The sequence below is a fragment of the Bos indicus x Bos taurus genome, chromosome 21 (assembly GCF_003369695.1).
Source record: "Bos indicus x Bos taurus breed Angus x Brahman F1 hybrid chromosome 21, Bos_hybrid_MaternalHap_v2.0, whole genome shotgun sequence".
In the NCBI taxonomy this organism is placed as follows: Eukaryota; Metazoa; Chordata; class Mammalia; order Artiodactyla; family Bovidae; genus Bos; species Bos indicus x Bos taurus.
The window spans coordinates 45,799,760-45,815,613 of record NC_040096.1 but is presented as its reverse complement, the minus strand read 5'-3'; the positions used below and the strand labels follow the sequence as shown (position 1 = coordinate 45,815,613).

The following is a 15,854-nucleotide window of genomic DNA, read 5'->3' as shown; positions in this document are numbered from 1 at the left end:
CTTCTCCAGGAGATCTTCCCAACCCAGGGATCGAACCCAGGTCTCCCGCATTGCAGGCGGACTCTTTACCAGCTGAGCTTTGAGGGAAGCCCATATTGTCATAATAAGGAATTACAAACTAGTGAGGTTTTGACCTTACCAGGAAAAAAATAACACTAAGACATATTGACATTTCTCTTATTCACTTTTGTAGATATTTAAGATTATTAATTTGACTCCTATGTATTTTTTTGATCAATTCTCTGGAAAATTACTGACACTTGTATATTATTTTTTTCTATAGAAATCAGTGAATTTCCATCTGAATGCTGTAGTGTGATGGCAGGGGGCACTCTTACAGGATGGCATGCTGATGTTGCTACTGTAATGTGGCGAAGGATGCTGGGTATTTTGGGAGATGTCAACGCTATTATGGATCCTGAAATACATGCTCAAGTTTTTGATTACCTATGTGAACTTTGGCAGAATCTAGCTAAGGTAAAAAAAAAAAATAAGCAAAAGCTAAAAAGGGAGAAGGAAAGAAATATAAAGTATTAAGAAGTATAGAAAAAGCCTAAGATAACACTGCCTCCCCAGTCCCCTACTACAGACTGATGCCTTAACCATGATTGAATATGTAGTTGGTGGTAGGAACTAGATCTCAGGTTTAAGATAAGGTAAACCAGAAAAGAGAACACTTTTCATATCATAGATTTGTTGTGTTTTATTTGAAAATTACAGATTAGAGATAATCTTGGCATTTCAACTGATAACCTGACCTCCCCTTCTCCACCGGTTTTAATTCCTCCACTGAGAATTCTTACACCTTGGCTTTTTAAGGTAAGTTTAATATATAAAATATTAACTTAAAAATTGCATTTAGTAAATAAGTATGTAGTCTTAAACATTTGAGAGAGAGAAGACTGTTGTGTAGTCTTCTAGAACACTTAATTTTGTTTTGTGTTTTGCATTTTAAAAATTTGTTTCATTGAAGTATAGTTGATTTACAATGTTGTGTTAATTTCTACCGTATAGTAAAGTGATTCAGTTATGTGTGTGACACATTGTTTTTCATGTAGTTTTCCATTACAGTTTATCATAGGATATTGAATATAGTTCCCTGTAAAGCACTTAGTTTTTAACTAGCCATTAGGGGTTATATAGAGAGGAGTGGCGGAGAAGGCAATGGCCCCCCACTCCAGTACTCTTGCCTGGAAAATCCCATGGATGGAGGAGTCTGGAAGGCTGCAGTCCATGGGGTCGCTGAGGGTCGGACACGACTGAGCGATTTCACTTTCACTTTTCACTTTCATGCATTGGAGAAGGAAATGGCAACCCACTCCAGTGTTCTTGCCTGGAAAGTCCCAGGGACAGGGCATCCTGGTGGGCTGCCATCTATGGGGTCACACAGAGTCGGACACGACTGAAGTGACTCAGCAGCAGCAGAGAGGAGTGGACCTAGCAAAATTATTATTTAGCATGCATCACTTTTATTACTGAAATAAAAATATAGAAAATTATGTTATTATATTTAAATGAAATGTAAACCTCAATTTTCTGTTAGAGTATGCTATGTACTTTTAAGGAACTGATTCTTTTAGGTATTATTTGATATGTTTGGTGCATTTCCCTAAGTGAAACGGTGTATAGTTATTCACACCTACATTGTATAATTTTAGTAATAAAGATAATTCTAGTAATTCTGATATTTGGTTCAATAAAGAAAATGGGCCAACACAGGAATAAATGAAAACGAATATATTGCTTATTGTATTCAGTTGCTTCAGTATTTAACAAATAGTATTTGGTTTTGAGTATTGAAAACAACATCTTTTAATTGTAGGCAACCATGTTAACTGATAAATATAAACAAGGTAAATTACATGCCTATAAACTTATTTGTAATACAATGAAAAGAAGACAAGATGTTTCTCCAAATAGAGATTTTCTAACACATTTCTACAATATAATGCATTGTGGATTACTTCATATTGATCAGGTAAATTGCTTTATGACTTTATTTTTGATTCTTGAATCTGTTTAACTCTTGACTTTCAAGACTTAAAAAAAAGCATTCCTTTATGTGAGTGATTTATTTATGGATTTCTCCTATTTATAACATCATTTATCCTGAAAAATGGTTTCAAAACAAGCTATTGTAATTGAGAGATTAACTTGATTATTAAGTGCATGTTTCTTCTAGTGTTATACCAACTAGTTTGTTTTTGAAGAACCATCCTTTGCTTACATTGAGAGCATCTTCCTTTAATGTCCTAGTATATGACTAAGTGCACACACACGCATGCTTAGGGCTTCCCCTATAGCTCAACGGGTAAGGAATCCACCTGCAATGCAGGAGACACAGGAGATGGCGAATTTGATCCCTGGGTCAGAAGATCCCATAGACAAGGAAGTGGCAACCCAGTCCATCATTCTTGCCTGAGAAACCTCATGGACAAAGGAGCCTGGCGGGCTACAGTCCATGGGATCACAAAGAGTTGGACATGATTGAGTGATGAAGCACACACATAGCTAGCACTTAAGACTTAGGATTTGCTCAGCTAGTCATGCAGTGATCAGAAGTTTTTTTTCCTATTCTAAGACTCAGTACATCACTTGCAGTTTTAGGAGCATTATTATATAAAGATGATATCTTTCTGAAAAGTGAAAAAACTTCTTGTGTTACTTTGAAATAATTAGTGTTTTACCCTACACTCTTAATTATGGATAAAGAGCTTCATTTAAGGTAAATTGGATTGAGTAATACAACCTGGTGCACTTCATCTCATGGTAAATTCCAAAGGCAAAATGAATGAATAACCATGTTAAGAATATTCCCTCAAGAATACCTAAGTCTAGATTTTTGAGGCTAGATGTCGATCATCAAAGGGCTTCAGTTTTTCTAAAAAAGAATTTTCCAAGTTGCCACATAGCAGGTCATGCAGCTTCAGACATCAAAGTGGTCTCATGGAAGCAAGTAGGAGGTAGGAGGAAACTACTCTGCAGTTAAGTTTTACAACACATGGGCCTTAGATTTTTAACCCTGTGAAGTGAAGAGCCTTCTAACTGACTCTCCAGGGTTGATGTCAGTTAAAAAAAAAAAAGTGTTTTAAGTTTACTTTCCTTTGATGAAATATGTACTAAGCATGGATTATTTGGAAGAATTAAAATTAGTCTTTCCTATTAGGCAAGCACTTATAGTTATTACTTGTTTTATTATTTCATATCTTATCTGTATTTAAGGATATTGATTAGCTGATACTCAGAATTACATTTGTAATTTTTTTTTTTCTCCTTCTCTCTTTATTCCTAAGGATATTGTCAATACAATCATCAAGCACTGCTCACCTCAATTTTTCTCACTTGGTTTGCCTGGTGCCACAATGCTTATTATGGATTTTATTGTAGCAGCTGGTAGAGTGGCTTCTTCAGCTTTTCTCAATGTAAGTTTTTATTTCCTATCCTTCATAATATAACAAACAGCAGTTAACCAAGATGCAGCTAACAAAGCAACAAAGGAAGAGCCATTGTTGATAAAATATGACAAGTTAATATTCAGGAAAATATATAATTTAATTAGAATTGAGTCTCATTTTAGATCCCACACATATCATCTTCCTTTTGTTAATTCCCCCATCCCTAGACAGATTACAGAGTAATTTAATTAGGTGTTGCCTTTCTTACTTACAGTTGCATTCTAGTTGTACCTTCCATTATGCCCCACATACCTGAACAAGTATTCCCAATTTTATTGTCCAGCTTTAAAGAAAACCCATAGCTAATCTAGTTTTTTTTTTTCCACTTTTGTAGTAAAATTGATTTTTAACTGAGATAGTGGTTGTGAGCCTACCATGTTCCATTATGCCTCTGGCCTTGTATCCGTAAATCTAGATTATGTTTTAAATATGAAATGAGTTATTTTGTTGAAAATTAGAATACTCCATCACTTCTGTTACAGCATTTATTAACATAAGGAAACCCTTTTGGAGATAGATTCTTGTTTTATGTATATAGAAGATGTTTTAAATTTCTAATAGATTTGTTTTAGCATTTTTGTTAGGTGTGCTTAAACATGCCATCAATGTGTAGGTATTTTAGTAAGTTAAGTAAAGCATTGTATCAGTAGGTGGATGTTGATGGTTCGTGGGCATGCAAGTAGGCAGAAGAAGAAAAATAAACATTCAGTGCTGATACTTAAGAAATAGCTTAATATAGCTAAAGAGAAAAAATGAAAAGTTACCTTTATCTTCAGTCCAAGCATAATTTTTAATTTTGTTTTTATTAAGTAGTGTAGGTAGTGTTTTTATCATGTACAAATCATAAAACTCATCTAGACTAGTGCCTGTTTCTTGAAGATACAGTGAACATTTTCATTCCTAGTTACTTTATTCATCCTTAGGTTGTTACAGATGTAATACAGAGACATTGAGTCTTCTACTCATTAGAACAATCTATTACAATGCGTAAGTTGCCTTTAAAATGAAAGGATATTTTTCCTTGAAATTAGGGTAATTTTATGCTGTTAGCTAAAACTGTATTCCTGTCTACATACTCATTAGCTGCAGCCACATTTCTGCTTTTTAGCTGCTCTTAAGGAAAGCTCTGTTTGTTCATTGCATTTATTGAGAATAACAGTAGTTTATGTGGAAAGTATAGGTGAAACCTACACTTTTTGTGTTCCCCTTTCCTTTTTGAATTCTTTCTGACTTCCCCGTATAATCTGATTAGGTAATAAAGTAATTTTTCTGATAAGTTAAAGATTTTTAAAATCTGATACATAGGCACCAAGAGTGGAAGCACAAGTTCTTCTGGGATCTTTGGTTTGCTTTCCCAACTTGTATTGTGAACTGCCTGCTCTCCATCCCAACATCCCTGATATTGCTGTGTCTCAATTTACAGATGTTAAGGTAAGAAGTCAGAGACTAATTTATAATCATAGCAGTATATTCAGGAAAATTTGTATTCTTTATTTTCCTCTAGAAAGCCACACAATTGTTAAAGAGCATTAGCCAGCTGTACCCCTCAGACACAAAGGCTAGAATGTTCATTAGGAGCATAGCCTTTTTTATTTGTAACTACTCTGGAAACATTTTCTCACTATTGAACCCACTTACGTGTCATTATCTTAGGATTCATTCATTCACTCACTGAACATTTATTGAAATCCTGAGTCAGATATAATGCTGCTAATATAAGGCTTCTAAGATTGATGGTACTCGGCCTGCACATTTGACTCTCTCCTTCTAGTTTGCCAAGGTGATGAATCAAACAGTGTAAAGGAATATTCTTTTCTGCTCTAGGAAACTGTGGAATTGGGGTGGGGATCCCACGTGCCTGAAGTATTAATAGGCTTAAACCAGACATGATACAAAATTGAAGTGACCATGCAATTGTTTCCCCAGATAATAAACCTCTCTAAATTCCTGTGGGTTTAACAGTCCTAAGAAGTTGTGCTTGTTATAGTAATTGCCAAATGGTCTCTGTGAGCTGAGTTGGCCCTAGAATTAGAAGGAAAAAGAGAATAAAGAAGGGACAAGACAGTAGCATTCTGTCTCCTTGAGAGTCATGCTGATGACTTTTTCAAAACACATGTGCTTTCTCTGAAAAAAATTTTAAGACAAATTTTCGTCTGGAGTATTGCATATACTTTCCATACCACCTTTATTTTTCTTTATCACACTTGTTATTTTTCAGTGTCTGATTTATAGACAAATAAACACCAAGGTCTTAGTTACTGCTACATCCTCAAGCTTACCATGATGCTTGGCATGGAGAATATACTCAGGCATTTTTTAGACAAGTGAACTTCACGGAAACATAAAATCGTAGGGGCTGATGTGAATTTGCAATGATACTTGATTGAAATTATACAAATTGACCTTTACTCTTTAGGGATGTAATGGCTTTGGTTTCTACTTTCAGAAGATTCTGAAAATCAAAAATAAGTTAAGAGCTTCAGTGTTCTTAGGCAGTTTTGAGTTTGTTTGAGCTTAGCTTAGCCTACTATATGTGATTTGCATGAACTGAGTGGCCTTTTACTTTGTTGGCCATTGTATAGGAAGTAATGCTTGAAGTGATTTAAAAAATAATAATAATAACACTATTACATAGAGGGGCTTCCCTGGTGGCTCAGATGGTAAAGAATCCACCTGCAATGCAGGAGACCTGGTTTGATTCCTGGGTCAGGAAGATCCCCTGGAGAAGGGAATGGCTACCCACTCCAGTATTATTGCCTGGAGAATTCCGTGGACAGAGAGGAAAGAGCTTACATAGAAAGCTCTAGGGTTTAAACAATAGGTAACTTCCACCTACTTATTAATTCCTAGCCATTGGGCTAGATGCTACATTCACAAAGGTAAGTAGAAGTTCACTCCTCTTAAGGACCTTACAGTTCTGTATATGCGATAAATCTTTAGTGAATGAAATACAAATTCTATTCCAGTTTCTATAGACTATAAGCCAGGAGACACTGGCACATATTCAGGGACATAAAACAAGATAAAAAAATTTCATGGCCTAATGGTGTTCAAATCATACAGAATCTATTCTCTTATCACTGCAGAATTATGTTAGAAATCAATATCAAAAGATAATTGAAAATATTTTGAAGTGCAATGTGACATTTACCAAGAAAGATATTTGACTTAGCCATTGAAAACCTCTAATTGAATGATTTTTAAAAAACACATTAACTATTAACTGGCCCTTCTCCCCAAATTCACACATTATCATGGTTTATAATTTTTAAAGAAGAAGCTTGCTTTTAAATGATAATTCTCAAAGTTTTGAAAAGTTTAAAAAGATGTTCATACCTTTTACCTATTACGTCTGCTTTAATTACCTTTATAGTGAACATATTATTGCTTTTCTAATCAGGGGGAAAAAAAGCTGGCCTAAAACACAACATTCAAAAAACCAAGGTCATGTCCTCTGGTCCCATCACTTTATAGCAAATAGAAGGGAAAAAGTGGAAGCAGTAACAGATTTTGTTTTCCTAGGCTCCAGAATCACTTTGGATAGTGACTGCAGCCATAAAATTAAAAAACGCTCCTTGGAAGGAAAGCTGTGACAAACCTAGACAGTGTATTAAAAAGCAAAGATGTCACTTTGCCAACAAAGGCCATATAGTCAAAGTTATGGTTTTTCCAGTAGTTGTGTACAGTTGTGAGAGTTGAACTATAAAGAAAGCTGAGCGCTGAAGAATTGATGCTTTGGAATTGTGGTGCTATTAAGACTCTTGAGAGTCCTTTGGACTGCAAGGAAATTAAACTAGTCAATCCTAGAGGAAATCAACCCTCAATATTCATTGGAAGGACTAATGCTGACGTTGAAGCTCTAGCACTTTGGCCCTATGATGCAAAAAGTTGACTCTTTGGAAAAGACCCTGAGGCTGGGAAAGATTGAAGGCAAAAGGAGAAGAAGATGAGATGGTTGAGGATGAGATGATTAGATAGCATCACCAACTTAATGGACATGAATTTGAGCAAACTCTGGGAGATAGTGAAGGACAGGGAAGCCTGGCGTGCTACAGTTTATGGGGTCACAAAGAGTTGGACACGACTTAGTGACTGAACAATAGCAAAATCAGGAAAAAGTTTTTGAACATATACATTTGGTGATAAATTTCCAAAAATATTTGTCTGCTATAACAAAATACTACAGAATGGGTAGCTTATAAGTGACCAAAATTTATCTCTTACAGTTCTGAGGGCTGAGCCCCAAATCAAGGCTCTAGCATAGTCACATTGTGGTGAAGGCCGTCTTCCTGGTTCTTAGCTTATGCCTTCTTGCTATTTCCTCACAGAGTAAGAAGTTCTTAGGGAACTCTGTGGGAGTCTCTCTATTAATCCCATCTATAAAGGTTCCACCCTCATGGTCTAAGTACCTCCTAATACAGGGGTTGGGATTTCAATGTATGAATTTGCAAGGAGAGCACAAACATTCAGACCATACTGTTTTATTTATTTAGCTAATATTATGATTAACATTGGAATATATTAAAATTATGTACATGAGAACAAAAATGTCTGTTTTATTTCTCTGTTGTATCCCTAGTACCTAGGCCCATAGTGGCTATTTAATAAATATTTGCTGAATAAATAAATGAAATCTTAGTCATGGCTACTGTTTCTCCGTCATTTTAGGAACTTATAATCAAAACTGTGTTAAGCTCTGCAAGAGATGAGCCCTCTGGTCCTGCACGGTAAGTCAGACTTTCTTAAGACTTGGCATAACTCTTCTGTGTGTGCAGTTTTATTTTAAAAGTTAATTGAATTATTTAGCAGTCCAGATTGTTTCAAATGCACAAAACCTATTCTGAATCACAAATTTAAATTATTTGGATGATTAAATTTTTCATTACTAACTTCCTTCAGTAAAAATAAAATCGTAGTTACCTTCTTCAGTATTTTCATCTTTTGTATCTAAAATGATTTCTTTTAATCTTATTAAAATTCATCTACTCTAGAAAATGATATTGTCTTTTCCATTATTCCACATTTTCATTTCATTTAGCTTTAACTCTAAATTTTACGATTTTCAGTATTCTTTCCCGAGCATTTTCTGTGCTAATGATGACAACCTTCTAAGTTTACAGGGATATTCCTATAATACTGTTCTATTCAATCCTCATCACAATTCTAAGAAATTATTAGTATCATTATTCTTCCAATTTTACTAGCAAGAAACTGGCAGCATAGAAAGCTAACATTCATTAAACTTTTTTCCAAGTGCCAACCACTGTTATAAATACTTTATTACCTCACTTAATCTTTGCAGAAATTTTTATCCTCCTTTTTATAGTTGGGAGCCCAGAGAATTTTAGTAATCTGCCCTATCATACAGAAAATGTAGAGCCATAATTGAAACCCTGGCAGTTTGTCTTCAGAGCCTTATTAGATATATAAGTAATAAGTGGCAGAACTGGATTTGAACCTTAAGCTTCCAATTCTAGATTTTCTGCCCGCCCCCCCCCCCCTTTCTTTAATGTCATTGCCTTTCCAGTGAAAGAATATTTAAGCCTAAAACATAATTATCCAAAACAGATTTAGGAATCATTAACATAACAGCTTGTGTTGACAGTATAGGAGAATCCCAGAAGTTGAACATTAAACATTTGCTAAACTTGTTTTGCGTATACTTTTCAGAAATGTAGGGCCTTACGCCCACAGACACACACACACACCCTTTTCCTATACTTTTCAGGAATGTATGGCCTTACATACATATACAACCAAAAAACAAAACTTAAATATTTGTATTCCAGTTTGTGCCTTTAGTTAGCTGCATCCATGGAGAACTTTGTTTCATTTCAGAGTTTATTTTTATTTTAGGATTACAGCTCCTTCCACTGCTAAGCCTGACACTTGGTTATTTAGATCTGTGAATGTGTAAAGTTTATGGGTAGACAAACTGAGAAAGAATGAAAGCAGTAGACTGCACATAAAGACTTTCTGCAGTTTTGATAGTAAATTAGTAGCATTAGCACTGAAAGGAGGACTTTGATCCATTACGTTCAGGAAGAAAAATATTTCTGCATTGAATTGTTCTAAAATTTAGCACTATACTGAATTTAAGAATATCAGTATTGGGACATGGAAGATATATCAGAAAAACTAGAAGGAGTTGACTTATTTTTGTATCTTGAAATATTACATGTTTCATTAGAAGCTTATACTTGAACACACTAATAGAATTTTTACTGATTCTGATCATCAGATAACTTTCTTCAAGCTGAAACTCAGTTGAAGTAGGGAACTGGAGTTTCACATTAGAAAACAAAACGAAAATTCTCCAAGTTCTGTTTCTTTTGGAATTCCTTTATAAAGTGTATAAGTTTTGTGTTCTCAATTTGTTTTAAAGAGAATTCATAGCTAGTTATGTTAAATTTAAAAGATACGAAAGGAAAAATATCTTATTACTGCTATCAGTCAATAAAATTACAGTTTCCTTTTTGAAAGCAGGTTGCATGTTTGTTTGGGAAATTGATGGTATCAATTTGTCAATATGGGTTTGTTAGAAAGATCCTGTGTCTTTATCCCCACCTGTGATCTTTGTAGTAAATTGTAGTTGAAAATAAGGCTTAGAACAGGAAACTACTCAATAGTCTGTAATAATCTATATGGGAAAAGAGCCTGAAAAAGGATGGATATATGTATATCTGAATCACTTGGCTGTACACCTGAAGCTAACACAGCATTGTAAATCAACTATACTCCAATATAAAATAAAAATTAAATTAAACTTAAAAAATAAGGCTTAAAGTTTGGGGAATATGCTTTTCTCCCACTTTATCTTCCTAGGTAACAAATTGATTAATGAACAGTAATGAATTGATTAACAGTAACAAATTGATTAATTCACCTCAGTTGTGCATCTTCACTCTAGGTTGGTTGGTTGGGAATATTTTGGTTGTGGTGGTGGTTTCATTTCATTTACAGGCACATCCACTTTTATTTGTATCATTTCTGGTTGCCTTTTTGCAGATGTGTAGCACTTTGCAGTTTAGGTATTTGGATTTGTGAAGAATTAGTCCATGAGTCTCATCATCCTCAAATTAAGGAAGCTCTGAATGTAATTTGTGTTTCCTTAAAGGTAAGTAAGTAAATATTTAGAAGACTATATTAAGATAGTATAGAATGCATGATTATTTTTCCCCAGATGTTAATTATATCTTGTGCATTACAGTATTTCCTTGATTCTGACGTTTTCCTTAGTAGTTCTCCTCTTGAATTTAGGGTATCTTAGTGATGCCCTATTTTATCTCAACTTTTTATGTATTTGGCTTTGTCCCTAAGATACTTATGGATGACTGCTATAAAGGAAACCAGTCATTTAACAACATATGTAGGGCTGTTTACTGTTTACTTTGACTTAGGTATCAGAGAAGACTTTAGAAAGAGGACACGTCTAGTCATGCCTTAAAGAGCGGGTGAGATTTGGTCATAGAGAGATAAGCGTAGAAGTTTGACTTTATAAGTGGGGAGTCATCTAAGATTTTTAAGCACAGAGAGTGTCAGCATCAGAACAGTTCAGAAGACAATTTGGGAGTATTGTATACAGTAGATTGGCGTGGGGAAAAATGGGATAACAAGATGAGCAGTTTAGAGGCCATTCTAGAAATGAAATAAAAACTTTAATGAGGACAAACATTACAAAGAAAAAATAAAGTTAATTATATATTAGAATGTGTTATGATTTTTAATTTTGTAGGTTATATTTATCTAATATTTTAATAAACATAAATATAGAATGACAAAAATAAACATGCATATACAGTTAAAAATTTTTCAACAACTAGTGCATAGATAATATTAAGAAGAGATTTTTTTTATCATATTTCTTTTTTTTCTTATTACTACAGTTTACTAATAAAACAGTAGCCCATGTAGCTTGTAACATGCTTCATATGCTGGTTCATTATGTACCTAGACTTCAGATTTACCAGCCTGATTCTCCCTTGAAAATTATTCAAGTAAGTAATTTCTCATTTGTTTATTATGACTTGTTAAGGATTCTTGTATTTGGATACCTTGAAATATAAAATTATTTAATAGTTTTCTTTAAATTTTGCATAGCTAAATAGTGGCCACTCAGGGTACATATTTGAAATACCATAATTCATGGTAGTCCTCTTCTATATTATGTTATATTAATATATTAAGAGATTATGTGGTTGGTTTTAAATGCTATGTGAAAATTTACTATTGCTATTCTCTTTATAATGGATATTCAGTATCATTCCCCGTCTTAGGTTAGAAAAAATACCATCCCTTCAGTTACCAAAATCAGAACATTATTTTGGTTCATTCTTTCCCTTTCCTTTTCTGCCAGTCATATATAAAGTGTTTTCTTTCTTTCTTTCTTTTTTTTTTTTTTTAATTCTGTGTGTTATGTGCTTCCTGTAACACTAGATACTATAATAGCCTTTTAAACTGGTCTCCTGGCTTCTGAGGTCATCTCTCCAAGTCATCATTCATATTGACATAACTTATGTCACTATCCTGAAGGAGAAAAAAACAATGAAACTAAAGTCTTCAAGTGGTTTTCTTTTACCTGTAAAATAAGACCCAAGTAAATCTTTAGTTGCGATTTACTTGGAAGCCTCCAGATGAGAACCCATACCATGTTTTCAGAATCATGAAGAGATTCCTTTGATAAAATACCCTGTAGTCTAGGCACCTGAGTCAGCTATTATTCCCTAAACATACCCTTTACTCATCTTCTTACCTAAAATGCTCTACTTTCTCTGCCCACCTCATCTTTCAGTGATTGGTTTAAACACCATCTCCTCAAAAAACAAGAATCATTACTTATTCTTTCCAACCAGAATTTATCTTTCTTATCTTTATGTTCTTATAACATTTTTAGGAAAGACAGTAATACTTATTAAGCACTTACCATGTATCAGTCATTATACTAGTCACCTTTTCATATGTTACCTCATTTAATTCATAAAAGGTCATTTGAAGAAGATTGTTATCTCTTCCTCCTCTTCTCCCTTTATATAAGATGAGAGAGCTGAGGATATAGTAACTATATAAAGTCATAAGCTAAACCAGGGTAGAAACAGAGTTCAAACCCAAGTCTGTTAAATTTCAAGTCCAAGCTTTTGCCAGTCAACCATGCCACCAAGGCCCTATTGTAGCACTACATATATTTGTGTAAAAAAATCTAAGCTTCTTTAAGACAGTGACAGTTTTTCTTGATTATTTTTTATGCATAGGATGACTTTCATATAGAATCTCTTAAATAAATATCTGTTGAGTTTAATACAGTATTATGGTTCAGAGATTGGGTTTGAAGTTTAGACCTGGTTTAATTAACCCACGACTCTGCCATTTACTAAGTTTGTAACTATGAACAAATTACTCAGTCCTCTAAACTCTGACTTTCTTTATGTTTGCATTTGGGATAAAAATACCTACCTCAAAGAGTTGCTCTGGAAACTAAATGAGAAAATACATATAAAACACTGATACATTTTGGCATAAAAGTGATGGGACATAAATTTTAAAAAGTGTATTGGCTGCAGCTACTGTCGTAATCATGCAAGACTTGATAGCTGGATGTGAATGTTCATATATATATAGGTATTAAAGCATTTGAAATTTTAAAACTTAAAAATTTTACTCTTTAAGGTTGGTTATTCTGTTGAAAGTTAAGGTATTCTTTAAGCAGATTTTTTTTTTTTTCTCATTTGAAAGTCTCCCAATGCTTTCCTGTATTTTCTTTCTCGGTTTATGTATTTTAATACTTATCTAAGTAATTCTTAGGTGTGTAGAGTTTTTGCAGATTGCCTCACTATAAATTATGGTGGCCAATGGCTATAGATAAATAGTTATACTTCACCTCTAATTGAATGAAGAAATGAAATGCTAAAATAGTAGAGGAATTCCCTAATGGCTACCTACTTGCATAGTTAGGAATAGAATCCCAGTTCTATTACCAGTATTAAGTATTAATCTGATATATTAGATTCATTCTGTTAGCGAGTAAAACCTTTTACGGTGTAAATTACCTTTACAGGAATTTTTTTACTTGAAGCACTCATTTATAAAAATATAATAGTGAATAGCATGCAATAAAAATACAATAAGTTTACCTCAATACATTTTTAACATACACATTAAAAAATTGAATAAGATCAAGAAATTTTCAGGGTAAATGATAGAACTATATTAATATTTTGCTTTCTTTAATAAGGTCTTCTGTTTCATACTTTATTCAATTTTGTTCATACTATATTCAGTGTACAATATATGTTAATTTAAAAAGCCACATTATAAAAATTTTTTTAAGTCATATATTTGCAAGTATATATACCACAATATCCAGGAAGACAAGAGTAAATTATTTTTCCTTCACTTCATTGGGGAATAATTGATAAATATATTATATTTAAAATGTATAAAGCAATGATATTGTAGAAGGGTTACCAAGATCAAGGTAATTACCATATTATTACACATTGTTAATTTTTTTTATGGTGAGAATGCTTCAGGTCTACTCTTAGCAACTTTAAGATACTATTGTATGCTTAACTGTATTTACTGTACTATGCATTAAATCCTTAGAATTTATTATTCTTATAACTGAAAATTTACACCCTTTGACTTCCATCTCCCCAGTTCACTAGACCTCAGCCCCTGGCAACCACCATACTATTCTGTTTCTATAAAATCAGCTTTTTTTAGATTCCACATGTAAGTGATACCATACAATATTATCTTTCTCTGGCTTATTTCATTTAGCATAATACCCTCTAGGTTTTTTCATGTTCTCACAACTGGCAGGATTTTCTTTTTTCCTATTATTTAATAATATTCAATAGTGTATGTATGTACACCACAATTTCTATATCCATTTATCTGTCAAAAGACATGTGGGCTGTTCCATATCTTGGCTATTTTGAATAATACTGCAGTGAACATGAGTGTGCATATATCCCTTTGAGATACTGATTTTATTTCCTTCATATGTATACCCAGAAGTAGTATATATGGTAGTTACATTTTTAATTTTATGAGGAACCTCCATACTGTTTTCCATGACTGTACCAGTTTCCATTCCCACTAAGAGTACATAAGGATTCCCTTTTCTTCACATTCTTGCCAACATTGGTTCTCTCTTGTCTTTTTAAAAATAGCCATCCTAACAAATATGAGGTGATACTTCATTGTAATTTTGATTTGCATTTTGCTGATGATTACTGATGTTGAGTACTTTACCATGTTCTTGTTGGCCATTTATGTGTCTTTGGCAGAACGTCTACTCAGAATCTTTGCCCTTTTATGAATTCAGATAATTTGTTTGGCTGTTGGGTATAGAAGTTCCTTGTATATTTTAGATATTAACCTCTTAAGATATATGGTTTGCAAATATTTTTTTCCATTCTGTAAGTTGTCTTTTCACTTTATTGATGGTTTCTTTCTCTGTGCAGAAGCTTTTGGTTTATATAGTCCCACTTGTTTATTTTGTTGTTGTTGCTTGTGCTTTAGGTATGATTTCCAAAAAATTATTACCAAAACCCATGTCACGGAGCCTTTTTCCTATGTTTTCTTCTAGAAGTTTTAAGGTTTCAAGCCTTTGTATTGAGACTTTGATCCATTTCAAGTTAGTTTTTGTGAGTGGTATAAATTAGGGGTCCAGTTTCATGCTTTGGCACATGGATACCCAGTTTCTTTCAACACCACATGTGTGTGTGTTCTCGGCACCCTTGTCAAAAATAGACTGTATGTGTGGGTTTATGTCTAGACTTCATTCTAATGCACTTGTCTATGTGCCTGTTTTTATGTCAGTCCCATATTTTGATTGTTGTTGTTAAGTCGTGTCGGACTCTTTGCGACCCCATGGACTGCAGCATGCCAGGCTTCCCTGTCCTTTACTATCTCCTAGAGTTTACTCAGACTCATGTCCTTTGAGTCAGGTGATACCATCCAACCATCTCATCTTTTGTTGTCCCTTTTCCTCCTGCCTGCAATCTTTCCCAGCATCAGGGTCTTTTCCAGTGAGTTGACTCTTCCCATCAGGTGGCCAAAGTATTGGAGCTTCAGCATCAGTCCTTCCAGTGAGTATTCAGGGTTGATTTCCTTTGGGACTGACTGGTTTAATCTCCTTGCAGTCCAAGGGACTCTCAAGGATCTTTGCCAGCACCACAATTCAAAAGCATCAATTCTTCGGGGCTCAGTCTTCTTTATGGTCCAACTCTTATATCTGTACATGACTACTGGGAAAACCATAACTTTGTATGGACTTTTGTCGGTAAAATGATGTCTGTGCTTTATAATATGCTGCCTGGGTTTGTCATAGCTTTCCTTCCAAGAAGCAAGCATCTTTTAATTCCATGGCTGCAGTCACTGTCCACAGTGATTTTG

At 34.0% G+C, this 15,854-nt stretch overlaps 1 protein-coding gene across 9 annotated transcripts in view; it reads left to right on the top strand.

Moving 5' to 3' along the window:
- Window positions 1-15,854, top strand: part of RALGAPA1 (Ral GTPase activating protein catalytic alpha subunit 1) — a 211,631-nt gene that overhangs the window by 114,387 nt on the left and 81,390 nt on the right. For all 9 annotated transcript variants that reach the window (XM_027521477.1, XM_027521472.1, XM_027521476.1 and 6 more), the window contains 8 exons: window positions 284-477; window positions 721-819; window positions 1,823-1,978; window positions 3,294-3,422; window positions 4,761-4,886; window positions 8,124-8,182; window positions 10,464-10,572; window positions 11,342-11,452. In XM_027521477.1, coding sequence (XP_027377278.1) covers window positions 284-477; window positions 721-819; window positions 1,823-1,978; window positions 3,294-3,422; window positions 4,761-4,886; window positions 8,124-8,182; window positions 10,464-10,572; window positions 11,342-11,452 — 983 coding nt within the window. The remainder of the gene's footprint in view (window positions 1-283; window positions 478-720; window positions 820-1,822; window positions 1,979-3,293; window positions 3,423-4,760; window positions 4,887-8,123; window positions 8,183-10,463; window positions 10,573-11,341; window positions 11,453-15,854) is intronic.